The sequence below is a fragment of the Hypomesus transpacificus genome, unplaced genomic scaffold, assembly GCF_021917145.1.
Source record: "Hypomesus transpacificus isolate Combined female unplaced genomic scaffold, fHypTra1 scaffold_357, whole genome shotgun sequence".
Lineage (NCBI taxonomy): Eukaryota > Metazoa > Chordata > Actinopteri > Osmeriformes > Osmeridae > Hypomesus > Hypomesus transpacificus.
The window spans coordinates 42,998-69,359 of record NW_025813881.1 but is presented as its reverse complement, the minus strand read 5'-3'; the positions used below and the strand labels follow the sequence as shown (position 1 = coordinate 69,359).

Here is a 26,362-nt window from a genome sequence, read left to right as displayed (position 1 = left end):
TATCTGTTTGCAGGCAGCCATCATCCCAACTATCCAGACCCAACCAGGACGGAAAAGAAAATTCTAGATAACCTGTTAGATTAATGTGTTGTGGGCCCTGCTGGGCAATGATGTGCAGTTTTCTGTCATTATAAGATCTTCGGGCTAAGACAAGTAATAACTTAACCTTGGTGTCCTCTATGATTCAGGGTGCAGTATTAATTGCACTGACAAGTCTAGGCATGTTGTCATCTGTCAGTTGGTGTTTTGTGGGAATAATTTCCATGTGTGCAATCTGCAGAGTCAAATAGTTGGCTAATAATCCATCCATGCACTGGGTTGTGCCTTATTCTTGGTTACACGCTTTTTCTGCCTTGAATACAAGAGACACATATTAGTATTGTGTTTTAGGTAAATGTTTGCTGCTATTTTCCCTTTATATGTTGGAGTCTTGTACACAGCCTCTGGTCAAGGTGTTGCTCTCTATTCAAGTCTGCATTCTGTATGCTATTTGCACTGGATCTTATCTAAAATAGGTTGCATTAATCTAAATTATTTTGCTGCTTAAAACTTTTGGTCATTGTTGAATGTTGGTGTAACAAAAGAATATAAAGAAAATACATTTGCATGCACACTTTAACAAACACTGCTTAGAATGGATGGAACAGACGGGCAAAAAATCGGAAATATTACTAAAATATGATTACCATATGTAAAATTATTATTTGTTATGTATTTTCAACGACGAATGACAACAGAATATTCAGATATAAAATATGTTCATGTTCACTTAATCATAAGCAAGCAAGCAAAATGTCATATTGTCGAAATTGTTATTATGTCGTGTCTAACATGGCTAACATTTTGGGAAAGTGAGATCAATGTCACCACATTAAAGCCACTTTCGGATGTGACTTCTCGGTTCATCATATGATCTTTCCATGGCATGACGTAGAGAGGAAGCACAGAGACGCCATTAGTAGGGTGAGAGAAAAGCGATCGAAGGCTGGGTGAAAGCAAGCTAGCTGTCATTTAGAGTCTTGTCTAGGTTTAGCATTTACCATTAATCGATACACTCCTGAGGTTAATTCCCTTTCCCTCGGATAGATAGTTATCTAATGTGACTGGCGGAAGGCACTTGTACGGGGCTACTTGTATTCATATAGGAAGGATTTCTTCGCTACCATGGCGTCTGGTGGAGCTGGAGGAAACAAAACCTACTCTTTTAAGGTGGTTTTGTTGGGAGAGGGCTGCGTCGGCAAGACCTCACTTGTGTTAAGATACTGTGAAAATAAATTCAACGACAAACACATTACCACTCTTCAGGTACGTGTCCGACAGCGTCAGGTCCTGGCTATTTGCCTCATGATCTTCACCGGGCAGTCAATGGTTAATGTGTTGTTTGTGACTGGAATGGATACATATTTTGCTGGTTGGCTACTAGTTAGCTAGCTAACTGTCAGTCAAAATGGCTAGCTAGTCGTCATGCACACGCAAATTGTCTCACGGTGTATTCCAAGAGTTTTAGTGAATGTCCGTCACCATCTGTTCTCTGACATTATTTAGTAATTATTGGTACAGTCAGTTCAGCCAGCTAACTAAACAGCCAGTTAGCTAGGCTAGTTATTTAGCTACAGCACTAGCTTCACACGGTGACCAGCTAGCTAGCTCTAAATCTCATACTGTCTGTACACAGCTTCGTTTCGTTTAACTGCTGCTGTCTCACAGCATCTTTCGGTGACCTACTTATCCTGACAGCCATATACAACACCCACGATTTACTTCAAGGTTATTGAATATGGTGGAAATGGCTTTAACTGATCAGCCAATTCAGGTCGATTAAGCATCCAACAACGTTAGCCTATATACTGTAGAGCTAGCTAAACCACATGATACACAACCGTAGCAACACTTCCGTTCATCATAGCATTAAAGGCAATATAAACAAAAAGCGACCACAGTTTAGTTTTCCTAGCTGGCCATCATATTTGGCATGACGTTTAGGGATAGTGAACATGGAAGTATGACACAGCATTTATACTTCTCGGGGTCAGAGGCGTGGGTGGGAGAGGTTAGGTTCTCCACACGTCGTTGTTTTATCAGGTAAAGCGGTCAGTACTCCTATTACCAGGAAACAATGCAACTGTTGTGAGTTTCATAATCTAGTTTGTTTTACCGTGACCGTGTTCAGCGAGCCGTCACCTTCACTCTCTATGGACAGATGATGGAGGCCTAGTCAATACACTACCAACGTATACTTTGCCATATTACTATATTCTTTCCGTTATTGTAAAGATTGCATAATGTTCCACCAACTGGCAAAATTGATAAATCCTGGTCAAAACATTATACAGAATACTATCTGTATAAACTTGGGAAGTGTTGTATTTCAACTTGTGTTGACTAGGCTAAAGGTTTAGATACCTTTTAGGTTTCTAAAGGTTGGTAAAGATACCTATAATACAGCTCCCTGATAGCCTGATCCAGAGAGACTATATAACCCCCTAAATCACAGTTAGGTGTTTATTGCAAAGGGCAATTATGACTTGGCAGATGAATGCCAAGGTTTGGACAGCATAGAAAGGCCTCACCAAGTGTATCTAGAAGTAAAACCTAAGGCCTGTTGAATCAGATCTTTACTCAGTATCAGCAGTAGTGGTATGTTTACTGTTTTGTATCCTTTTGTAAATAGTCAGCCGTCAGATTGCAATTTGGTATTACAGGAGGGCAAAGTCTAGAGCTGTAGTCCTATAACCTCAGCTGCAAGTCTGAAATTTGAAGTCTAACTGTGGCTGTACCTTGGTCAGTGGTCACTCTCTGACATGCCACTGTCATCCTAGTTTCATGTTTTATGATGGGGGTTCACCTATCAAGCCTGGTTTTCTCAGAAGCTGCAACAGGTGTTGAATGCAATACTGAAGCAATATGATGTAAGCCACTATGTGTATGATTGCCTGCTCAAGTTTGTCAGATTACTAGGTTCCACACTAGTCTAGTGATGCCTGTTCAAAGAAGTTGAAATGTAGGTCTGAGAAGAACACTGACTATCACTTTCTAGCCGTTCCTCTCACCTTCTTTGCAGTTTGTTATTGATTGCGATACAGAAAACTCACAATCTAAAGATGACATATTAAGACATGAATAGTCATAGACTGAAAGCTAGTTAGGAAGGCCATTCTACACCGACCCACTGCACAGTGTCAGGGAAGGGGGTAAAACAGGCAAGCAGATGGGTTTCTCTCATCAGCCAATAGTTACGTTTGGGTTGAATTTATGAAGTGCAGCCAAGTGAGTCACAAGTGATTTCCACCCAGTCATGCTGAAACCCAAGTCAGGGAATGGAACTAGGTCTCCTCGTGTGTCTCTCTCCTACTGCAGCAATGTGTTTTTACCACATCCATCAGCTGACTGTGACTGAAGCAGAGTGTGGAAGCATTACCTGGTCAGACACACACACACACAGACACACACACACACACACTCACATGGCTGTCTGGCATGGAGCGACTACCAGACCTCCTGGAGTTGAGGAAGGTCTGAGCGTGGGGCCTCCAGGTTTATGCCTGTAATCTCATCTCACGTGAGGACGTGGTTGGTTGTGAAAGCTGGGATTCTGTTGCAGGATTCTCGCTGGCACGTTTCACAGCGCGGAATGTTAAGGGGATGTTGTTGTGAATCGGGATCAGCAGTGGGAATCCAGCGGCAGCCATTCCCAAAAATCATGGGGTTGTTTTCTCACTCACAGATCACACTGATTTCATACCACCAAGACTGCAGGCTGACTTCCTCAGAACAAACGTGTTCCGATGAAGCTCGTTTGTGACTCAGGAAGGTATTCTCCTGTGAATATTGGAGCACAGCTGCGGATCTAAGACTCTGTAATTAGGAGACACAGGGTTCCCAGACGACAGGGTGTGAAACAAGGCTGGTGTAACACATACCTGCAGTTGCACACCCTTCAAACACAGCTTCACCTTGACTTCAAAACAACGCTTCTTGTCAAAGGTGCTATTTCAAATGTCAATATTCAAATGTTTTCTAAAGTCGATCTGTAATCAGCCAGCATCTTGAGTGTGACAGTGTGCTGCCGGGCTAATTGAGTCTCAGTGGTGTCTGTGGAATCCTTCCAGGTCTGGCTCAGTGTAGAGGTGTACTGCTCTGAGGATGAAGGATGACTTGTAAGCCTTCTAGTTACCTCTCCAAATAGGTTTGCTTAGCATAAAAGTCACTTGAATGGAGGTGGATGTGTGTTGTTTTGTGTGGTTGCGCTTGGTTACATGCGGTTGAGTGTGTGTGTGTGTATGAGATTGAGGGAGGTTATGTAGAGTAAAGGCAGAGCTGTGTGGATTTTGACCCCTCACCTGAGATTACCCAGCTTCCTCCAGCTGTTCTGAGTCTGAGCAGACACCCCAGGCTGGACAGCTGCCACTACACAACACACACACACACACGCTACATTCTGATGTCAAGAAGCGCAGTCAGCTCAGCTCTCCCTCATGCATTTCTCCCCTCATCCACCTCCTCCATTCTCCCCTTCATGACTTTCCATCACAATCCCTTCTGGGCATGACGACTTCTCATGCCCCCTCCTCCATGGTGTTCCCCTGATCTCTGCTGCTCACATGAGTTGTGGTCAGGAGTTCCTCCTCCATGCCGGCTGTGCTCCCGTGTAGCCCAGCACCCAGGCCTAGCCACACCCCACACACATCACATGGTCCCCAATGATCAATCACTCCCTAGACGGCTGGAGGGGATACCTACTTGACAATAGGTGACCTTAGTCTAGAAATGACCCCGTCGGTCAGACAAAGCTATTTAGTTTAGGTTTAAATACTGGACGGCTACTGTTTAGAACCCCCTGAAGCTTTGACATTCTAGAAATCTCTGGGTCAGTTCATGTGATGGTGGTGGTCATGTGGTACTGGACTCCCAGAACATTCATGGCTGGCTGACCAATCTGTCTGGATCTTAATAGCGTAAGCATATGGTTGCAATCTTGTTTTTTTTGTTCCACATAGTGATCTCCGTCGTTTCCATCGCGTAATGTGAGGCTGTTATGGTTAGACAACATCCTCTCTCTCTGTCTCTCTCCTCTGATGGCTCTTTATGATCCACATAATGGTGGTGATGCTGCTGGCGTGGCAGCATGCGGAATGAGAGTGGGATAGCATGACGACGACAAGGTGCTTAAGGTGATAAAAAGCCCGGCACTTATCAATCTCCTCTCCTCCTCCTTTCTTCCAGGCATCGTTCCTCACAAAGAAGCTGAACATCACAGGAAAAAGGGTAAACCTGGCCATCTGGGTAAGTCTAGCATGCTCTCCGGAGGTGATTCAGCGTAAAATGGTAGAGCTATTCCAGCTCTTCATTGATGCCTCTGCCTTAACTTTTACAACTGGTGCTGAGGCCTCGTGATACACGCATGCACACACGGGTGCACACCCTAGGGAGGGAAAATGAGTTATTGACTAATGGGGTGTGTTTTCAGCCGACCTTTCTTGGTGACCTAGATATGCCTCCCTCCCTCTCCTCTCCAGGACACTGCAGGCCAGGAGAGGTTCCACGCCTTAGGACCCATCTACTACAGAGACTCCAACGGAGCCATACTAGTCTATGACATCACAGACGAGGACTCCTTCCAGAAGGTAAACCCTGGACTATAACGAGTCTCCAAACTGTTGTCAAACTCTGTAGGCCCAATCCCAGCAGGCCAGGAGTACTGAAGACTCCCTAGGGTTTGACCTACACCAGGACCAGCCCTATAGGATTACCTACAGCCCCGACCTACATCCTCAATTGTATTATATAGGGTCATGATGTTATAGCCTAATATCATGTTGTTAATCTTTTTTCATTGTTGCTTTTTTCAGGTGAAAAACTGGGTCAAAGAACTAAGGAAAATGTTGGGGAATGAAATTTGTTTATGTATAGTAGGTGAGTTTTTCCACAATTCTTAAATTATTTCATTACATGTAAATACAAATCAGTCCATTAGGATACATAGATACCGTTTGTAGATTTATACTTATCAAACACTCCATCCCTGATACACACTACATGCAGAGAGACCAGACACCAGATTACCAGGGGAAAACGTGCATCTGAGAATTTGTATTGACATTACCATAGTAGCCATTGGTAACAACATTAGCGCATGTGGTTGTTAATATTTCACCAGTTATGCTAACTGTGTTATCTGCGGTGGATGGCCGGAGGTTTGATGATGCATAAAGAGAGGTTGAGGGCAGGGATAAACAGACTCCTCTTGTGTCCACGTGAGCCCTCTGACCTCCTCTGGAGACCCTTCAACCCTGACCATCAGGTCATCAACAGCTGGCCAGATCCAGGCGAGGCTGTGGGGTCTGAATGTTGAGGGTGTTATCACTGAACTCAATCATGCTCCCCTTTTCTTTTTTGGTTTTAGGAAACAAAATAGACCTGGACAAGGACAGGCATGTGTCAGTGGAGGAGGCAGAGGGGTGAGTACCAGCAGATTGCCTGTGTGTTAACACTGTTAACTTGGAGTTGTGTAGAGCTAACCCACATGTATCCCTCCTCTCAGGTACGCAGAGTCAGTCGGGGCAAAACACTATCACACGTCAGCCAAACTAAACAAAGGAATCGAAGAGCTATTCCTCGACCTGTGTAAAAGTAAGCTCCTATTCTGTTCCCAGAATTGTCAAGTTAATTACACAGATTGGAGAGTTTTGAATGGGATGATGTGTAAGGTTTGAAGACTTCTCTTAATGGTGGAAATATTTGTGCGTGGCTCTTCCCCCCCCCCCCCCCCCACACACCGTCCTCAGGGATGATGGAGACCGCCCAGGCAGAGGAGAGGGCAAAGGGGAACGGTGCCAGCCACTCCTCCACATCGCGGAGGGGGGTACAGATCGTGGATGACGAGCCCCAGGCCTCCGCCGCAGGGGGTTGCTGCTCCTCTGGTTAACCCACTATAGGCATCCTGGACCCCCTCCCTATCCCCCCCTTTTCTCTTCTAACCCTGCATCCATGACCCCAAGACACCCAGGACTGTGACCTGCTCCCAGCCCTCGGCCCCAGCCCCAGTCCTCTCCGCGTGTCCACAAAGACTGCTGTTCTTCATGTGCGCTCAAGCCCCTGTCCTACTCCTCTCTGTCTGATAGGGTGCTCAGTACCTCCTCTTCCTGCTCCACACCCCTATACAGTAAGGGACATCTGACTGCTGTCTTGGAGAGTAAAAGAGAAATGGATTTCCTCCTCCTCCCCACCACGTGCTACAGGACTTCTTCTAACTCTGGCCTCCCCTGAACATGTTTCCCAGACACACACACTTACTATACACACTTACTGTACACACATACTGTACACACATACTGTACACCCTCACTCTGTCATACGCTGATTTCTATGACAGTTCTTGACAAAAATAATGTGCATGTCAGTTTGATTTGTAAATGCTTCATTTGTTTTACTTTAGAATAAAAATATAAAATCTTTATTATTTAATAACTTAAAGTGCACATGTCGTATGGAAATCTGTACACGTCCAAATCTCCTTTGTACTACTTTTGCAGTAAGCTCTTTTGACAGCTCTGTCTTTCTCCTTGGTCTCTATCTCTCTCTTTCTCTCTCTTTGACCTAAAAAAGGTGTCTTTGATTAATGCAGTTTTGCACTGGCCCGTCACACTCGATGCTTTTGGTATAATACTGTACTTCTCTCTCTTTGCCGAGTCGTTCTGTTAAACAACAAAAAAAAACAACAAAAAAAAGAAAAGAACATTGTGTAAAACATAATATTTGATCTGCTTTCCAGGCTGTGGGGGAACGTGTGCAGGTGTAGACGAGTGTACAGAAGTCTTGTTGATGATTGTAAAATTAAGATAACAGTTGTGGGTGAAAGCACACTTTTTCGGAATTGTAATTTTTTAACTGCTAGTGTCAAGTGTTTTGTAATAGAACAATTATAACAATTTACAACGCATAGGTGTCAAAAACATTGTCATTATTTAAATTTGAAACCAATTTTATTAGTACAAAATCCTTCAAGAGTTTTGTTGAACGTTCTACCAAAGTGTTCTACAGATTCAGACTATCAGTAACGTTTCAGACAATATCCATTAACTTACAGCAGTTAAACTTTCTTCATGTTGATTAGCTTGACAGCTCTCAGCTTTTCTCTGACTATAGAATATGTTGCTGTCTGGATCTCCAGTCAGCAAGCCAAGATTCCTATGATGAAGCTGATGCATGATACTATATCTGAAGAGGATTTTCATCCCCATACATGTATAGTGTCATAGTGTCAGTCATGCCCTCTGCCTGCAATTGATACAGACTGTGAAAATACTTGCTGCTCTGAAGGTTTGTAGTGAAGAGATCTGCCTTTTCAAGGACTGAGCACCGGATTCAGTCAGGGCTGAGGGATTGGTGAAGAATGCTAATGAGGCTTCATTCACTTGGCAGCCACCGGAAGCTAGGTTAACTGATCGTATTCACACAGACTGGACTGGGATTCTCACAGAGACTGGACACTGGGTCACTGTCCTCTTGGGGATGGGCACAACCAGGGTTTGGTGCAAGCAAAGCAAATTATGTAGAGGTCTATGTCTAAAATCCAGTTCCAGGCTGGGTTATAGTAGCTATTGTAATATATTTGATATCATCATACATCATACACCCTCATCATACATGGAAGTAGTAAACCAGGCCAGGTGAATAACATGCACAGCTGTTGGGCTGCACAGCCATACTGACTTCAAAGATGGTGTAGGCAATGATGAATGTAAAAGGGAATACGTGTATGTGGGTAGAGAGCGTTTCATGGCAGGTCTTGGTTTCGATTTCCGTGTTTACATGTTTTGTGGGAGTGGCTTTGAAGGGAGGGGTTTTGGAATAGAAGCTAAAATAGCTAGCAAAACTTGTCTACACCAGCTTCAGTGTGGTGTTTGGCCACTGGGTGGCGATATATCAACCTGAGACCTAACATATTTGGGCTTGAGGCATCACTGACCTGTGCAAATAGCTATCCAGTCAGTTTTACAGTGACACATTTGTCTTTCTTTTTGTGAATTTAGCAGTTTACACCTTTCTGTTCTTCACTTAACAGGAACCACGTATTTAGGCTTTTAGCGCTTTCTACTTGTGCGAACTGAGAACAGATTGTGTCCAGTGAGGCAGAACGCTTCATGAGAGTGATACATCACACCTCCAGAGCCTCCCACTGTCCCCCCTGAGAAACAAACCGCAGTCAAATCTCACCTCCTAATGGATTCCTAGTCAAAACAAAGATTGTTTCCTGGATCCTTCCTGACTTATCTGTAAATTGAACAATTCCAGCTTTCCTCTGCCATGAAGTGGCAACGGTGCTGTTCGTACATTCACCTGCTTTGAATCCAGGAAGGAAACCTTGATTTCTAATAAGTAAACAGCTACTATTTCTGAAACGGATAAGTCAAAATAATAAATCATACCGAATCAATTCGGATCGTATCATTGTGACAGATCTCTATCGGTAACTGTCTGGGAGTAAGATCAATGGTGGGGGCGAGCATACATATATGTATTATGTCTATGGGGGCGATCCCTTTCCAAAAAAACTAAAACAAAACGTGACTACGTGTCACGTGTTCAGTGCGCGTCACTGTAAACACAAATTCGACATCAGGTGACATGGCGACTTCAGCGAACTTTAAGGTAGGTAAACTTAGAAAATACTTTTTCAACATACAATATTCAACCCCGTAGTTTAGAAAACGTTATGGAAGCGTGTTGTGACCCTGCGATTGTCCGTTAATTGTAGTTAAATACCAGTTAAAGCTGTTGCATTAGAGCACAATTTAGACTGGTCAAGGAAGTGTCGCTAATGCCCATAATATGTTTGCCTGCTAGGCCAAGTGTTGTGCCTATACGGATCATAGTTACCTACCTAATAGCAAATATTATTTATATAGCAAATATTATTTGCTATATAGCTAACAGTAGGCCTGGCATATGTGACTGTGAATCAAATACACCCTCACCCCCCATAGTTCTCAATCGGGAATGGTCGGAGTTTTACTTTCTTTCCTCAAAACTCTTTTGTGTTCATTAACGTTCCACTCCTCAGGTGGTTTTTGAAAAGGAAGGTGTGTTTATGCACACGGACTCGGAGATAATCGATGGACAGGACTCCCTTACATCTGGGCGTTTGCAAGTCATTGATAAAGTAAGAGGGGGCACGCAACACATTCAGTTGAATAACATCAATCCACATCCAAGCCTAGGAAATGCATTTTCCAGTCTTAATGCAGTCGATAGGTTCAAATGACAAAAGTCACAAAAGTGTCATCCACTGATTACATCCATAACGGCACACTGGTAGTTGAGGTTAAGATTCCTGTATTTCTGCCCCTCTCTTTAGAGTGGGGAAGTGGTGGTGGAGTTAAATCCAGAGGAAGCCCGTACCCCCTCCAGCAGGAAGCTTGAGCCTCAGCTGAGCTGTGAGGCAGAGTGGGATCTGCTCAATGCTGTCTACTACCGGAGGGGCCCAGAGCCCTGCAGCACTGAAACAGGTTGGCACTTTGGTTGTGTTTACAGTCATCTATCCATCCTTTTCTCCTTCTCCCTCCATGTGTTCTGTAATCAGTAGACTAACTTGTTCTAGTCCAACATCCTGGCTGCTCTGAATTCTAAGTATGTCCAAGCAAGACAAACAAGGTGAAAAGGGCAACATTCCCCTCTCAATTCTCTCTCTCTCTACCCCTCTCTCTCTCTCCTCTCTCTGTTAGCTCCCTTCTCAGTCTATTTCCCTCCATTCCTCTTTAGAATCCTTAAACCCTTTCATAAGGCCTAGCTATAGACAGGGTAGTTGCATGGATTCATTTTGAGACTAGAGAAGAGAAATCAAAAGCTTCTGGTTTTCCTTAACACAGCTGTGTTCATCCCTCCCTTCAAACAGATGTTTAACATTGGCAACATATTAAAATGCCACTGGACACTAGCAATTCCTTGCAGTCCTTTTTGCAGTTTGTGTCTGCATGCCCACCTGTGTTTCCCTTGTTTTTTTGTCTTCCTCATTTACAATCCAGGTGTCCCCAAATCAGATGTATTATAATGCAAGCTCCGTGTTTCATTTTTGTGTATGTGTGTGTTCCCCACCCTTCTCTTTCTTACTCCCCTCCAGGTGTGCCCAAGCAGGCTTTTAGTTTTAGTCTGAGTGTCCTGGACTATATCAGAGTGAAGGAAGAGGGCTGGTCCTACCTTGAACTCACCCTGAAGGACTACAACAAAACAGCCCTGAAGAACCACAGTTCCCAGACTCATACTCTCCACTTTCACCAAGGAGGATGCCAGGCCTTCCTGGATACCCTGAGGAGATATGTAGCACTCATTCCGTACGTATATGTACAATACTCAGTTGTGCCTCAGAATAGGAAGGCAATGCTTTTTCATTTAACCTGCCCCAATGCGGACAATCTTTGTAGCAGTTCAAACGTCCACCACCAGATGGAGGTATAGGACCGCAGGAAATTATGTAGTCTTGTTTTGTGGCATCCTATAGAACAGGATACTTTCCCCCCCCCCACTTTCCATTTTCACGGAACAGCAACCAAAGATAAACAAAGCAAGAAAGCCTGTGTGTACCACTAGCCTGCTCATCTCTAGGCTCTATAGGCCTTTTCAACCCTCCCCCTCCCCCTGGTCTACCCAGACACTCACCTTTTAATGGACACTCCCCTCCACACACACGCACTCACACCCATATCTCTTTACTTTGGCCTCCCTGCCCCCATTGTTCTCTCTCCGTGGATCCAGCTGTCTCCCTCCTGTGGTAATAGCAGCATGCCAGCCCGTCAGACTGCGGATGGACCCAAGGGAGGGCCTGCCATCAGGTTCTTCTTTAAGGATATGCCACCTGGTGATGTGACGCGGTTATTAATGACCTGCTCCTTTCTCCTCGGGCTTCACTCATGATTTAAGGCCATTTCTATGCTAATGTTTCATCTCTCCCAGTCATACATACAGTGTGTTCCTGCCAGTATATGAATATGGTGGTGAAAATGATGGACTGGACTCATGGTTGGTGTATAGCGAGAAAGCCAGGGATGGAAGGAGGCAGGGAGAAGAAAAATAAGGTGATTAAGAAAGAGAAAAGTGGAGAGAGAGAGGTAGGTAGAGAGAGATAGGGAGACAGCTAGATACATTGGTCTATTTACCCTTATCTCTGACCATTGTAGTGACTTATACCTGGCTGGCTGCCTGGCTGGTTAGTAGCCTCTAACCTCAAATGTTTCTCTGTTCGGTTGACTGACTGACTCGGTGGCTGGCTTTAGCTGACTCTGCCCAATGATTTTGCAGGCTGGCTGACAGCCATATGTGACTAGGATGTCACTCATTAGAATAATGAGTTGGTCCCAAGCACGCCGTCCATCCTAACCATGCATTTTTATTGGCTGATTATAACCCATTAAAGACCCCTTCCTCTGCAATTAACATTTACTTAAATACCAGTTATGACCATGGTATATGGATTATGTGATCTATAAGTGATCGATGTACAGTAGATAGTTCCTTTTTCACGCCATCCTTCTCTCTTTTCTTTTCCTCTTTCTAGCATGGAACTAGGGGCTTATGTTCAGTCATGTTCAGCTTGGCTCCATTTGAAACCCCTAAGAATGGAGGAAAGTTCATTTGGAGCAAGATATGAATATTAAAATTACTCATACAGCTGCATATTAGTGCAGCCAGAAGTTCAATAATAAGCTGCTGCCCCAGAACAACTGCTTTGTTGGTTTAAGATGGGAGGCTAGAAGTCTATTCAAACAAGGTTAATTAACTTTGCATGGCAGTCTCTGTTTGAACTTACTTTAAGATATGTTAGAACTTTAATTACACCTACCCAGTGTTAGTGAAGTGGAAAGGATCTATATTCCAGTCCAGGCTGACAGTGTTTGACCAAGTCCTACGCTACCTCACTGTGAAGACACCAGTACCATTAGTTGGGGTACAGTCCCCTCTATAGAGAACCCCCCCTCCCCCTCCCAGTCTCTGTAATGTGATCTTACCTGAACCCTCTCCATATCTCTCTTTGTTTTCTGTCTCTGGAGAATAACAGCCAAGGCTGGGTGGATTACTCCATCTTTGTGAATGAGAAGATACTGTATCTTCACCATGCCCTGCTGTCCTTCTGTGTTTTATCTGTTCCAGTCTCTTTCTTTGGAGCCCCAGAGCCCAATTCAATTTCCAGGCCAAAATTGATTTTTCCTCCTCAATAATTCATGCCCGGCTGGGTACTGGAGGGGGCTAGTCTTACTCACAAACATTGGGCAGCAGTTAGCGGATCACAAACACTAACAACACATAGTTAACTCCTCTGACCTCCACTGCCTGTGAACGCAGCTCAGAGTGCCTCAGCCAACACCTGTCACAACACAGGCCTGGGCTGTAGCAGCGAAGGATAGGGAGTAGGATATGCTACATTATGCACCATATGGATGCAAGACAAATTATCAGTGTGTTTCAGTGTGGCCGTGCACCTCACAGGCCCCCTTTGGTGGAACGTTCCAGATTAGGTGCTAGATTGGAGATGAGCTGGTTTGTATGTGTAGACACTGGTGGGGGAATTCCCAGAACCACTAAGTTTGACAGCTGTGGGATGGGGGTCATTTGTTTTGTTAGTGAGACTGCTCTATTGAATGCTGTATTCATCTGCAGTACCTTGGTGTTACTGCACAAACGGTACACTGCACGGGTCAAATCTGTAAGAATGTGTCTTCCTATCCGTTTTTTCTCCAATCTCTCACCCTCTTCTTTCTTGTGTCTGTCTCCATCTCTCATCATTTCACACACTGCCTTCTTCTCTCTCTCTTTCTCTCCTCCCCCCCGCCCCCCCCCCGCCGCCCCCCCTCCAGGTCTCCCAGTGATGCGTCTCGTCTCCAGGTCAAGTCCCATGGAGCGGCTATGGCCCAGTCCTTTGAGAACCTGCTGGACGACGCCACTTTCGGACTCCTCCAGGTCTGGTCTGCAACACAAGCATGCACACTGCACGGACACGCACAGTGGACAGTGCATGTATCAGACTGTAAAAGACACACACTCACACACACACTGGACCTTTGTGCTGACTCTCCATAAACATCCTCTGCCATTTCTCAGTGTGCTAGGGGCTCCAGTGTTGTCTGTAATGAGTTTGTTAATGAGAGCAAATTCTGTTGCTGGGATTTTATGAGGTCTCCCTGAAGGCCTCGCCATGTCTGGGGAGGAAAGGCAGGGGGAGTGTATCCCATCAACACAGTATATGACTGGGCTGTGTCGGTTTATTTGGGGGGGGGGGGGGGGGGGGCACACTTGTGTGTGTGTGTGTCTTTGAATGTGTGTGGATATGGTTGCAGGTGTCATTTTTGTGTGTAGTACAGTGCTTGTGGCATTTTTTTTTAGGGCATACTGAGACATTAATATTTCACCCTTAATTTGTTGTCCGTCTGAGACATTTGACTTTGTAAGTATAAAAGCTTTACGAGTCCAACGAGCCAACTCTAAGCCAACTCTCTATTACTAACTAATGCCTGCATAAATAAACCCACACCTTCCTAATAGCGTCCCCAATGCATTCTGGGCACGATAATAGCCTCCACATTATTTTGATCTGACTATCGAACATTGTTAGTATTTTTGCTGTACACATGAGCTTTTTAAGCGCTAAAAGCTTACCTCACCCTAGCCTCTCATTAGGGCAACGTGTGGAGGAGACGAGTGCAAAGCTAGCTTGCTACTGTAGACAAGGCTAGGCTAGGCTATTACATTGGCGTTTAGCGTCGCCGTGGATCTGTGGAGAGGTTAATGAGGCCTGACTGGATAATAACGCCGGGTGGCCTTCCCTCCGCCGAGGTCAGCGCCGTTGGAATATTGTTTTCTAATGCGACTTCAGAAATCCAATTGCAGAGATGAATGTGCGCGTCAGACTTCCTGTTAACCAAAGCGAGGAGGAAATAGATTGGCTCTTTGTGTAACGGCTTTGATTTTATGGGTCTTTTGTAGTACGGGGTAAAAAATGAGGGGGTCTTGGAAGCTAGGGTGTGTGGATGTCGAGGCTCAGTTCATATCAGGAGTTAGGCCCGACAATGTGTGCATTTGTTCAGATGGCTGCCCTGCGGACAGAAACGATGGTGCTGTTTTTGTAATGTTGTCTTCCATTAAATTCGCGCAAAGTCTTTTTTTCGGACTGTCAGATAAAATCCACACATCCCACCTTCTGTGCTTTCAAATTAGTAAGGTGTCAGCGCCTGGCAGAAGTATTCAGAAGCCTGCACTGCCCTGACTTATTATTTGAGCCAGCGTTGCCTACGTCAGGATAAGACATCTCTAAAGCAGCAGGGTACAGTGCGTGCCAGTGCGCTGGGCACGTTCCCACCATGTGGGCATTTCACACCTGATTATGTGACAGTGTGGGGAAGAAACACAGGATCATGGAGGCCTTCCTCACAGCGTGGGTGAGCAGGCTGGGAGAACAACAGACCAAGACTTATAGACCAAGACTGAACCAAGAAAACAGACCAAGACTGGGGTCTGCTGTGTGTTTGCTACCATGATGTCTCATGACCAGAACTTCTGTTTTCCTTCTTGATGTGTCTCATTTTCATTTCACCAATAAGACATTTACAGCCATTCATCCCTCTCACCTTGTGTGCTTTACAGAAATTTAAAGACGACCCAATAACTGCAACAATGGGAGGCCTTTCCAAAGTCACCCACTACCTCTTTGATGCCTTCAAAGGACCAGACATGGAGCTCCACCAAGGGCCTGCTGAGGAACTATTCCAGGGCCTCGATGCAGAGCTGCAGCAGGGGCCTGCCAGAGGGTCATCAGACCTGCTGAGTGATCACCTCCCAGGTCTGGACTTTAACCAACAGGAAGAGCCAGGCTTCGAGGTCATCACCAGGGTTAGTTTGGCTTTGCCCAGAAACACACAATATAGGTTGGAGCAGACCTGTATCATGGAGTGGATTTTATGGCCACTCAAAGAAAGCCTTTGTGTGAATTGTTTTCGTTAATTGGAGTTGACCCCTGACACTGAGCGTTGCCTTGGTAACCTTGACAGGGAGCGAGAAAATGGCCACAGTTGTGATATGTGTGATGAGCAACAACTTGACTAAACAAAGACTACTCACTCAGTACACACCTATACACACACACACACACACACCCACGCACACACACAGCCTTGAAGGTAGCTGTGAAAGAACCATGAAGAGTTGAGAATCACTGCTCGTACTGCTCTCACAGCTCAAGTGCGACGCAGGGCACCAGATCTGTAATTTGATTTCGATTGCATTAACCTCTTGGCTCACAACTTTATTACCGGGTGGAAATCATTAAAAAGGAGAGCTAGAAATTAGATCAATATTGCAAATATCCTACTTTACCTTTACAGAGACCTTTATGAATTAGCTTAAAAATATGTTACCAGACTTTATATTGGTCTATTAAAACAAGTTGGAATCCTGGTTGCAGAATGCTGATTCTGATGAGGTAGGAAGTACTCTGTAGAGCTCTCTAGGTTCTGGTTCGTGTACAACATCCATGAATGGAAAACATGTTCCATTGTGTGCAGAAATTTACTAAATCTAGGCTATGCTTGTTATTTTGGAGTGTGTGTGTTGCTACTCCTGCAGTATGCCCTGGGTTGGCGTCAGTACTTATCACTCTCCTCATGAATTATTGAGTCCTCTTTAGTCCCCGGTTCTCTCCCTTATCAGGCCCAGTCCCCATGGAAACGAATCTCCCAGGGTAACACATTTACACACACACACACACTCACAAACACACGCTCACAAACACACAGGATCCCATGCTGGTATTCAACACGATACTCATACTGTGCTCATGTTGGTTGCCAGTCTACTGCACCTTCTCACTTCCAGCTTAGCCTTTCACTAGTTCCCTGTTTGGATCTCTAACACACACACACACAAACATTTTAATCTACAACATTTAATTGCTTTACATTGCTTTTCAAACTGATGTGGTTGCCCAGAGTGAGATTATGATCTTTACATAGACCTCAAACATCTCTCACAAACTCGCACACTTTGCAAGTTTGGCCTAGCTCATTGACATGTATTCATGCTGCGCCATGCATTGTTATTGATGTCTCTCCCTACTCCATCCACTCCCAATGTCTGGTGTGAGCAGCCTTGTGGAAAGCTGAACTGCATCATGTCTTGTATATCCCTGCATGGTTTTCAAGCACTCTATACAATGTTAAAGCCGGGTAGATATTGTATTCCTGGTGAACCACAATAGCTGTATGTTTTTCTGATGGGGCTTGGTTGTATTGTTGGCTTCCTGGCTGACTGTGTTACTAATGCTCTGGACTGCTGTCTTCCTCTGGGTGGTATGTGTTTGCCCCCATGCTGGGAACCTGTGTTGATGCCAGCTGTGCTGCTGTGCCAGGTGGACCTGGGTTCCAGGCCGCGGGTGCTGCGGAGGGACCCGGTGACGGAGGAGGAGTGGAGCGGCTACATGGACCAGCAGGGACGACTCACTGACGTCAACAAACTCAAACACAGCATCTTCAGAGGGGTAAGAGCTGCGTGCGTATTTGCCTGTGTGGTCAAACGTGTAGCGGTGCCGTCTCTCCTTCTCTCTTGGCTCTCAACAAGCTATGCTGGGTAGACTGCAGCCTCCAGCAAACACAGCTAGCCCAAACACACTGATAGTGGAGGGAAGAGGTTTGCAGCAGAGCCCACTGTGAAGCAAAGCCTCCGGAACACTTCACACTGCACCTCCTGCCTTTGATATCGTTCACACCTCCACTAGATCCTGGTCTTACATTGTGTGTGTGTGTGTGTGTACAGGGCCTGAGTCCTGGCATGAGGAAGGAGGGTTGGAGAGTTCTGCTGGGGTACTTCCCCTGGGACAGCACTCTGGAGGAGAGAACCAGCTTAACCAGGAGGAAGACGTAAGACTCGCACACAGTTTTCCAACTCGATATTAAAGAAAAAGAATCCTGGTTAGGAAATGCATGTGTGTATGGCTGGATCAGAGAAGAGACACCTGTGCACAGAAGTGCGTTGTCCCTCTCTCGCGGTGCAGGAAGACTGATGAGCCAATAGGAGGAGCGAGCCAGGGGCTAAACATGTCCCTAACTGGGACTGGTGATGAGGCTGCTGCTGTTTCTATCCTGCCCATCTGTCTCTCCCATAAAGGGATCCCTTCCCCTGCTGCTCCCTGTGCACTCCGCCCTGTCTCGGCTCTCTCTAGCTGCCTCTCTGTCTTTCTCTGTCTCTCTCTCTCTCTCTCTCTCTCTCTCTCTCTCTCTCTCTCTCTCTCTGTTACTTTTTTTTATATTTTTATATCTCGACCTCTCTTTTATTCTCTTTGTCTCCTTTCTCTGTCTCTCTCCCTATTTCTCTCTCTCACACACTTCCATCTCTTGTCCAGAGAAAAAGTTGTTGTGATTGTTATTGGTAAAACACACAACACACTGAGGAACATTCACTCACACACACACCATCACACACAGGCTGGTCCTCCCGCAAACTTCTCCCAACGGCACCAAACCTACAACACCATGAAATGTTAATAACGTTTGTACCTCGCCAGGTTTATTGCCACTGTTAAAATGATTTAATACATGCAAAGCTCTCCTGGAATGCAGGTCGCAAATATGAGGGAAGTGCATCAGCCATCCGAAATAATTATGGTCTCAACTTCATCATTTCTTAGAGAGAGAGAGAGAGGTGGGGAGGGAAAAGAGTAAAGTGTGTGTGTGTGTGTGAGAGACAAAAAGAGAGAGCAGGGTGCAGCTCTGTTCAGTGAGGTTTATGTCCCTGTTCCAGTCCTCTGTGGAGGATTACTGCCACCATTAAATCACACAGCCACTCATTAGCAAGACGCAACAAGATGGCACAACTGACATGGTTTACATTACTCACACACACACATTTCCATCTCTTGATATATGTCTCTCTAACCCCCTCTCCATCTCTATATATCTGTCTTTTTCCCTCCCCTGTCCATCTCTCTCCAAACTCAACTGCTATTAACAAGCAGCAGAATTTTACAACCGCAAACTGTTCTACTCTAAAGATTCTGTTGTCCTTTTCTGAACCCTATATCTCCCGTCATCTCTCTCTCTCCTGCCTTCCCTCCTTCTCTCTCTCAGGGATGAGTACTTTAGGATGAAGCTGCAGTGGAGGTCAGTGAGTAAGGAGCAGCAGAGACGCAACACCAGGCTGAGAGACCATCAAAATCAGATAGGTACACAACACACACAGTCCACTAAAAAGCCTGACTGGACATGTTGGCCACAGACAAACCAGGTATCGGATAGTCAGCACAGGCATGTTTTGGCCCCGCCTTGAGATCAGTGTGGCTCAAATGCACCACGTTTTCTCCACCCTCTCACCCTCTCCCGGTCCAACCTGTATCTGTTGGAGAATGTTCTAGTTGCCTCGTTCTGAGTCGGCTCTGACATTTCCTCTTGCCCCCCACTCAGAGGGATCATTAGCCCCTGTAGAGGAGCTGGTCTCTGGGTGTATGTGCTCCCTGACCACCTCCCCCCCACCACTGGCTTTCTGTAAATGTCATGTGGAATGGGTATGGAGATGCCAGCCGGGCTGGGAGCAGCGCCGAGCAGACAGTACCATTGAAGAGCTGTTTGGCTCCATTTAGAGATGACGCTCGGTTCTTTATCCCTGAGACACACACAGCAAAGGGTTCAGGAACCATTTGTCTGGATCTCCCAATTAATTAGACAGCTTTTGGAGTTCAACAGGGTTATGGTTGCACAGTGGGGCACTTTAAGGACAAAGCTAGTTAGTGTGGTACGCTGTTGTGTGTAAAGACTGGGTACTTTGTAGGGTTTCTAATTCACACTTGGCAGATAGATATACAAATAGGTAGATTATTCTTATAAAGTATTCAAATCATTTCTAAATGTATGTGTTTATTCAAATGCATTTCTATAATGCATGCTGTTGTAGTGTGGTTTGCACGGTTAAGATTAGCAATACTTAGTTTATAATAAAGTATAGTCGTTCTTGGGGGCACCACCTCTGATTCGTGAAAGGGACAGAGGAAACCTTGTTTAATAATATTGAATAATAGCACTCGTAATAATCAGTCTAATCTTAAGTAGGGAATTCTATGAAAGTAGAGCAGATCATATAACGTGAGAGATACGCGAGTATTATACACAATGATTTATTTAAGAGAATGTAATTATAGTGAACACATACCAGATAAGTTATGGGTTAGTTGGGCTAAAGCAGTACAGTAGGCCTAAATTCTAATGAGAGCGCACTGGCACAATGGCTGCGTAGAGCGCGTGTGGAGGGGGAGGGGAGAGAGAGAGTGAGGAAGAGGTACAGAGGAAGAGGCTTCTATAGTAACAATGGACGATCAATAGCAACTGATCTAACGATGGTCAAGTTAAATCATTTGTAAAATACAATCAAACATCGACAATTCAATCACAACATGCCAATATGTCACAAGTAAGAAATATTGCAAATCGCAGTTACTTTTGTCGGTTTGAAGAACGGAGTCAATGGTTCGTTATATCCAACGAATAGGAAACGGAATCTCTCGTCAAAGTTCCGGGCGCCAAGTGAATGTGCAGGTTATGAGGTAAAGGTTAGGGAGTGACGCGTTCACCCCAAGTTAATCCTACGAACAAGCGGGGGTGATTGTAAGTTCGGCGATTTTATACTCCAAAGAACAGGGGGTCATCCGTGTGAAGGTGACCTCTCTCATTGGTCAGTTACTTCCACCTGGGCGTCGTCTTGAGATCTGCCCAGAGGTGTGAAGTGGCTGATAGTTTAAATTCCATTATCTCAAATGTCCATGAAATGCTTAAACTTCAGAATAGAGCAATACAACGTTCATAGCTGGTTTTGTTAGTATGATACAATTATTTTGATATCAAGATTGACTGATTTAACTATATCTGAAGGGGAGTTATAATCAAACATCAATTAAACACGTTCTAGGTAAATGAGAAAACACACATTATAACACATCGACTACTGTCATTGAATTAGTGTCCATGAGCCATGTAGTCCTTGAGAAATATGTTTGTAACTCCACGAAAGAAAGTTCTCCCTTATACTCCATTGTCTGATACTGTGTGACCATGTGGTCTCTGTTCCTGACCCCATGCTGGGTCAGGCTTTGAAGCATCTTCTGGGAGATAAGGACAAAAGGGAAGGAACCCTTCCCCCTTTTCGGGGGTAGGGGAAAGGTGTGGATGGTACCAAGCTTTGTCTGTTGACTCTCTGCTACACTGTTGTTGCATGTTGTTCCTTTGGGCAGAGAAGGATGTGAACAGAACAGATAGAAATCACTGGTTCTACGAAGGGGACCAGGAGAACCCAGGCCTCATCCTGCTGAACGACATCCTCATGACCTACTGCATGTACGACTTTGACCTGGGTAGGACCCCCACACGCACTCACTGGATCATTCAACTCACACACTCACCTTTTTGACCTGCTACAGCACATGTGAGACACACCCGAACACACGCATCCCTGTCACTTACTCATCCTCACATCTCCCCTCCCCACTACACACACACACACACACACACACACACACACACACACACACACACACACGCTCACACACGTACAGGTGGTACTGTCTCCTGTGAACCTGTGTGTGTTGTCTGTGTGTGACCAGGGTATGTGCAGGGTATGAGTGACCTGTTGTCCCCTATCCTCTACGTGATGGAGGACGAGGTGGAGGCGTTCTGGTGCTTCACCTCCTACATGCAGCAGCTGGTGAGAAGGAGGGAGCGGAGGAGGAGGGAGGGAGGGGGAGAGATGGAGGGATGTGGAAGGGAGATGGATGACACTGTCAGTCTGTTGTAGGAGTGAGGAGAGAGAAAGAGGGGGAAGGGGTGGGGGGAGGGAGAGAGAGAGAGGTGCAGGTCAGGGGTTAACCATGTAAAGGTCCCTCGAAGATGACGAGATGAGAGAGGGAGAGGTGAACTTCATGTCTCTGTTTGGAAATAGGGATGAGGAGGTGATTTCATGGTGTTGTGGTAAGTGGAAGGGGAGCAAGGTCTTAACTTTTACTGTGTGTGTGTGTGTGTGTATGTGTGTGTGTGTGTCAGCACCACAACTTTGAAGAGCAAATGCACGGCATGAAGACTCAGCTAAGCCAGCTTGGCACTTTGCTACGGTTATTGGACCCCACATTCTGGAACTACCTGGGTAGGTGGAACACCAGTCACCCAATCAGCTCTCAGGCGTCTCAGAACTTAGTCAAGTTAAGGCTTTCATTGTTTTAATTAGTCCTCCTCTAACTGCTACAAGGACCATGAACATTTAAATGGTAGTCGTTGGGCAGACACTTTTATCCTTAGAAACTTTTAATAAATAAAGACTTTTGCACATAGTCAGACACACACACATCTTAACCTTGGCCTCCCACCTTTCAGACAGCATAGCATTCTCAAAGACAGATGCTGTATTTATCTGAATTGTAGCATTAGCATCCAAACATCCATCTCTATCAACGCTGGGGCAGATAAACCCTTAGACACAGCCAAGGAATTATGGCCGTGTCTGGGAGCAGGGAGATGGAAAGAGGGAGAGAGAGAGAGGGTTGAAGAGAGGGTGGATGAGGAAAATAAGTTATAGAGAATCATCAAGTGTGGAAAACAGTGAGAGAAGATTTGAGCTCTGTGTGACTGAGTGTCACTAATGAAGGACTGAGTATTATGGTCTGTTTCCTGAGAGGGTTTCCATGGTGCAGGTCAGGAGTTCATCTGCATCTCTCTTTGTGTCGCTCTTTCTCAAACCCCCTGCCTTGCAACACTGATAAGACCTGCAAAATTAGGCTGCTCCAAACACAGTCCTCTGATTGGATGACAGTGATTTATTACTGGGCAGTTTAGAGTCATTACTTTTCATGATTAATTTTCCTCCCGGCCCGTTGCTCTCAACGACAAACTTATCTGCATTTGCTGAATAACAACAGCCCGGGAATTTAGAGAGCTTCCTAAGAACAATAAACAAGTAAATCCAATAATATGTAAATGAAAATGCTGTTATTTATGGCTTTAATTTGAGCAGGAAAGGTTAGATGTAGGAGAGGAAGAGAGGAGGATGAAGGGCGGAGGAAGAGTTAGTGGAGCTGTCTTGCTCCCGATTGGTCGTTTAATTTATGACCCTTTTCAAATTATTGACCTTCTCTGACCAGGATAAACTCTAACTCTGAGACAAACTCACTCAACTTTTATGAGTTCAACGCACTAAACACTCAGTTCAAGTTGAAAGAGAGTCTTCTACATACAGCCTCCAGGTTTGCTCCGTGGTCCCTGTTAGCTAAAGCTTTAGCTCCACAGTATTACTGTTGCGTTTGTTGACTTTGTCTGTATTCCTATTGGACAGTTTGTCATGCTGATCACCCTGTGTTACGATTGGACAGAGGCAGAGGATTCTGGGTACCTGTACTTCTGTTTCCGCTGGCTGCTGATTCGCTTCAAGAGAGAGTTCATCTTCCGTGACGTGCAGCGACTTTGGGAGGTGAGACCAGGCTTAGCGATCAATCACCGCTATATAACGACTGATCCGCAGACAGTCCAACCAATCAATCGAGCGATCAATCATGTAATCAGTCATTGGAACAGACAGACAGCCAATGGGCAGCCCCTGACAATACTGATCTGAACTATAGATCAGATGAACTTCCGCTCTCCAAACGTGTGTTTGTGGATGTACTGTGTTCCTCCACTCCATCTGCTAGACTGCTACCGCTACTTTAAATCAGATTCTTTCACACACCTGTCATCTCTTTCTCTGTCTGGCCGTCTCTCTCTTTCTCGCTCTTTGTCTGTCTTTCTCAGTCTGTCTGTTTGATGGAATGGCCAGTAGGATTCATGGCTTCGAGGTTTTGTCTAGACCCAACAGACAAACAGTTTGGTTAGTAAGTTAGGAATAATGACTGATGAGTCTTAAGACAAAACACACACACTCTCTCTCATGTACAGACAAATGAATATACTGTGTATATATATATATATATATATATACGATTGTGTGTGTGTGTGTGTGTGTCAGGTCATGTGGACAGGCCTGCCCTGCCAGAACTTTCACTTGCTGGTGTGTTGTGCCATACTGGATGCAGAGAAGCACACCATCATGAACGAAGGATATGGCTTCAATGACATCCTCAAGGTAGAAGTGTGTGTAGGCTGTTACCATGGTTATTGTTCAGGCCCCTAATTGAGGGAGAGATTATGATGGTAGGAAGCAGGGGTAAGAAAGAGAAGAAAAAAGGAGACGAGAATATATTGAAGGAAAAGAGAGACTTTATACTGAGTTGAGCCCAGACAAATAGTGATGATTAATCATCACCTTTGTGATGTGGCATATGTTCTAAGAACTGAACGTAAGAGCGCTCCCACAATCTCATTCATTTCAGCGGTCTGGTGACTTGTATAAGGAGGAGATAGGAGTCAGGTGACTGAGCGGTTAGGGAATCGGGCTAGTAATCTTAAGGTTGCCAGTTCAATTCCCGGCTGTGCCAAATTACATTGTGTCCTTGGGCAAGGCACTTCACCCTACTTGCCTCGGGGGAATGTCCCTGTACTTACTGTAAGTGGCTCTGGATAAGAGCGTCTGCTAAATGACTAAATGTAAATGTAGATGGTCTTAACAGGGTATACAGTATGTTGTTCCTTATATGTACAGTGTAGAACACGACTAGCTTTTTAATGATGTATGTTTGTGTTTCCAGCACATCAATGACCTGGCAATGAAGCTGGACCTGGAGGTAGTTTTGGCCAGGGCTGAGGTCTTCTATGAGCAGCTCAGCACCTGTGAGGTATGAAGGATCCAGGAACAACATCCAGGACTTAGACACCTGAACTCTGCTGAACAGCTTTCAAGCTTTGTTCTTGATTATCTGCACTATTATGTCGCTTGCTAAATTAACATATGTAAATGTTATAGGACATCTCAGTGGTGGAGATTCTGGGTTTGGACAAAGAACCAGAATCAACAGAACGAGTCCAGACACCAAGGCCCCCTGAAGCGCAGACACCAGGGACAGGCGGGCAAGAGGTTCCAGAACCTTCTCAGTCCACAGAACTTGGCTTTCCAGAACGATCCACAGAGCAACAGGATCCGGTCGTAGACCGCAACCCGGACAGCAGCACACTTCTCCGCGAGGCGGGAAGCGACGTTACAAGCTAGCCTCCATATCATAGCACCGTCCTCCAGCACACCTCCTCACTTTCCTGGACAGAGACTGCTGTCTGGTGCTGTGGGTTGCCAAGAAGAGGAATTTCCTTTGACGGTTCAGATTTATTATTACAAGATTCTGATTGGTGGTAACTTCCTGTCAGTCATCCAATCAGCTAGCCATCCAGAGATTCTGTCAGTGGGCAGTTAGACTTCAACTCCCCCTTGGTAGAATCACTTCTGAATCACGTGATAATGCTCCAAAATGGCCTAAGTGCATGTGTTTGTGTGTGATTTATCTGAAAGGTAAAGTACAATGTGGGTAATGATTGATTGGTTAGTTGTGTGTGTGTATAGGGGTTTGGTTGTATAGCCTTATGATTACTCTGCTATAATCTCAGGGACTCCTTGTGAAATGATGAGTGCAATTTCTTGAGACTCTGTCTCCTAGGGTTTGAAAAGTGATATTTGACAGGACTGTGTGCTCAGCATCATCGTGTCTTGTCAGTCCGCCTGAATGGTGTGCTGTCTGTTTTGTCCTTGCCTCCTCCAGACTTGATTGGAGAAAACATCTCCAACCAATCAAGTGTATTTGTGTCCATGTTCTGTACCTACAGATATGTTTCACATCTGTTTGTGATACACACATCCTTAAGAATGTTGTCACCTAGATTACATATGTGTGCATGTGTGTATATGCGTGTGTGACTACTAAGTCTGAAAAATAATGCTGTTTCATCTCTTTGTATGGAAAAATGCTTTTATATTCACAAATATATTTATATTTCTAGTCTTTGCAAATAATATGTAGATATATTGTATGGTACATGGATATATTGTAAATGTTTTATTTTGAGGTTCCTAAATTGTTCCCCTCAAAAGAACAGCTGTTCCTACCATAGCGTTTTTTCTAAAATACAAATGTATTAAATAAGGAATACAATACCTACCATGTCATTGTGTTCGGCCAACCCATTTAGCCTGGGTACATCTAGACTGAATCAATTTTCCGTTTACAAAAAGCATTGCACTGACTAACACACACCCATACACCCACACCAACACATTCAGTGAAGCCCTTGAGCTGTGTCTCAGCCAGGCAGGCAGGCAGGCAGGTGTGTGTAGTGGTGTGTGTAGTGTCCTGAGTGGAACAGCTAGCCAGGGGGGTTATATTAAGCTGTATTAGGCAGGAGAGGTATTGTAGCATACACAACGGCAGCCTGTAGCT

At 45.1% G+C, this 26,362-nt stretch overlaps 2 protein-coding genes across 2 annotated transcripts; both read left to right on the top strand.

The window, feature by feature from the left end:
• Positions 1 to 921: 921 nt before the first annotated feature.
• Positions 922 to 7,939, top strand: rab21 (RAB21, member RAS oncogene family). The gene is made up of 7 exons (XM_047016405.1): positions 922 to 1,305; positions 5,224 to 5,283; positions 5,517 to 5,624; positions 5,850 to 5,913; positions 6,404 to 6,458; positions 6,542 to 6,630; positions 6,786 to 7,939. The coding sequence occupies exons 1-7, from the start codon at positions 1,165 to 1,167 to the stop codon at positions 6,923 to 6,925; spliced, it is 657 nt and encodes a 218-aa protein (XP_046872361.1). The 5' UTR covers positions 922 to 1,164; the 3' UTR covers positions 6,926 to 7,939.
• A 1,641-nt stretch (positions 7,940 to 9,580) lies between these two features.
• Positions 9,581 to 26,085, top strand: LOC124464520 (TBC1 domain family member 15-like). Its single transcript, XM_047016407.1, has 16 exons — positions 9,581 to 9,651; positions 10,064 to 10,162; positions 10,358 to 10,508; positions 11,120 to 11,330; positions 13,848 to 13,950; positions 15,631 to 15,876; positions 17,390 to 17,518; positions 17,794 to 17,897; positions 19,104 to 19,198; positions 21,254 to 21,373; positions 21,623 to 21,723; positions 22,059 to 22,158; positions 23,378 to 23,475; positions 24,010 to 24,126; positions 24,689 to 24,775; positions 24,904 to 26,085. Exons 1-16 carry the CDS (start codon positions 9,628 to 9,630, stop codon positions 25,144 to 25,146), a joined length of 2,028 nt encoding a protein of 675 aa, XP_046872363.1. The 5' UTR covers positions 9,581 to 9,627; the 3' UTR covers positions 25,147 to 26,085.
• The last annotated feature ends 277 nt before the right edge of the window (positions 26,086 to 26,362 follow it).

Bases quoted from the DNA above. Each gene is read 5' to 3' on its own strand.
- rab21 (XM_047016405.1), top strand. From the start codon at position 1,165: ATGGCGTCTGGTGGAGCTGGAGGAAACAAAACCTACTCTTTTAAGGTG. The intron at 1,306-5,223 runs GTACGTGTCCGA...CCTTTCTTCCAG, and splicing joins AACACATTACCACTCTTCAG to GCATCGTTCCTCACAAAGAA. The intron at 5,914-6,403 runs GTGAGTTTTTCC...TTTTGGTTTTAG, and splicing joins AATTTGTTTATGTATAGTAG to GAAACAAAATAGACCTGGAC.
- LOC124464520 (XM_047016407.1), top strand. From the start codon at position 9,628: ATGGCGACTTCAGCGAACTTTAAG. The intron at 10,163-10,357 runs GTAAGAGGGGGC...CCCTCTCTTTAG, and splicing joins GTTTGCAAGTCATTGATAAA to AGTGGGGAAGTGGTGGTGGA. The intron at 19,199-21,253 runs GTACACAACACA...TCCTTTGGGCAG, and splicing joins AGACCATCAAAATCAGATAG to AGAAGGATGTGAACAGAACA.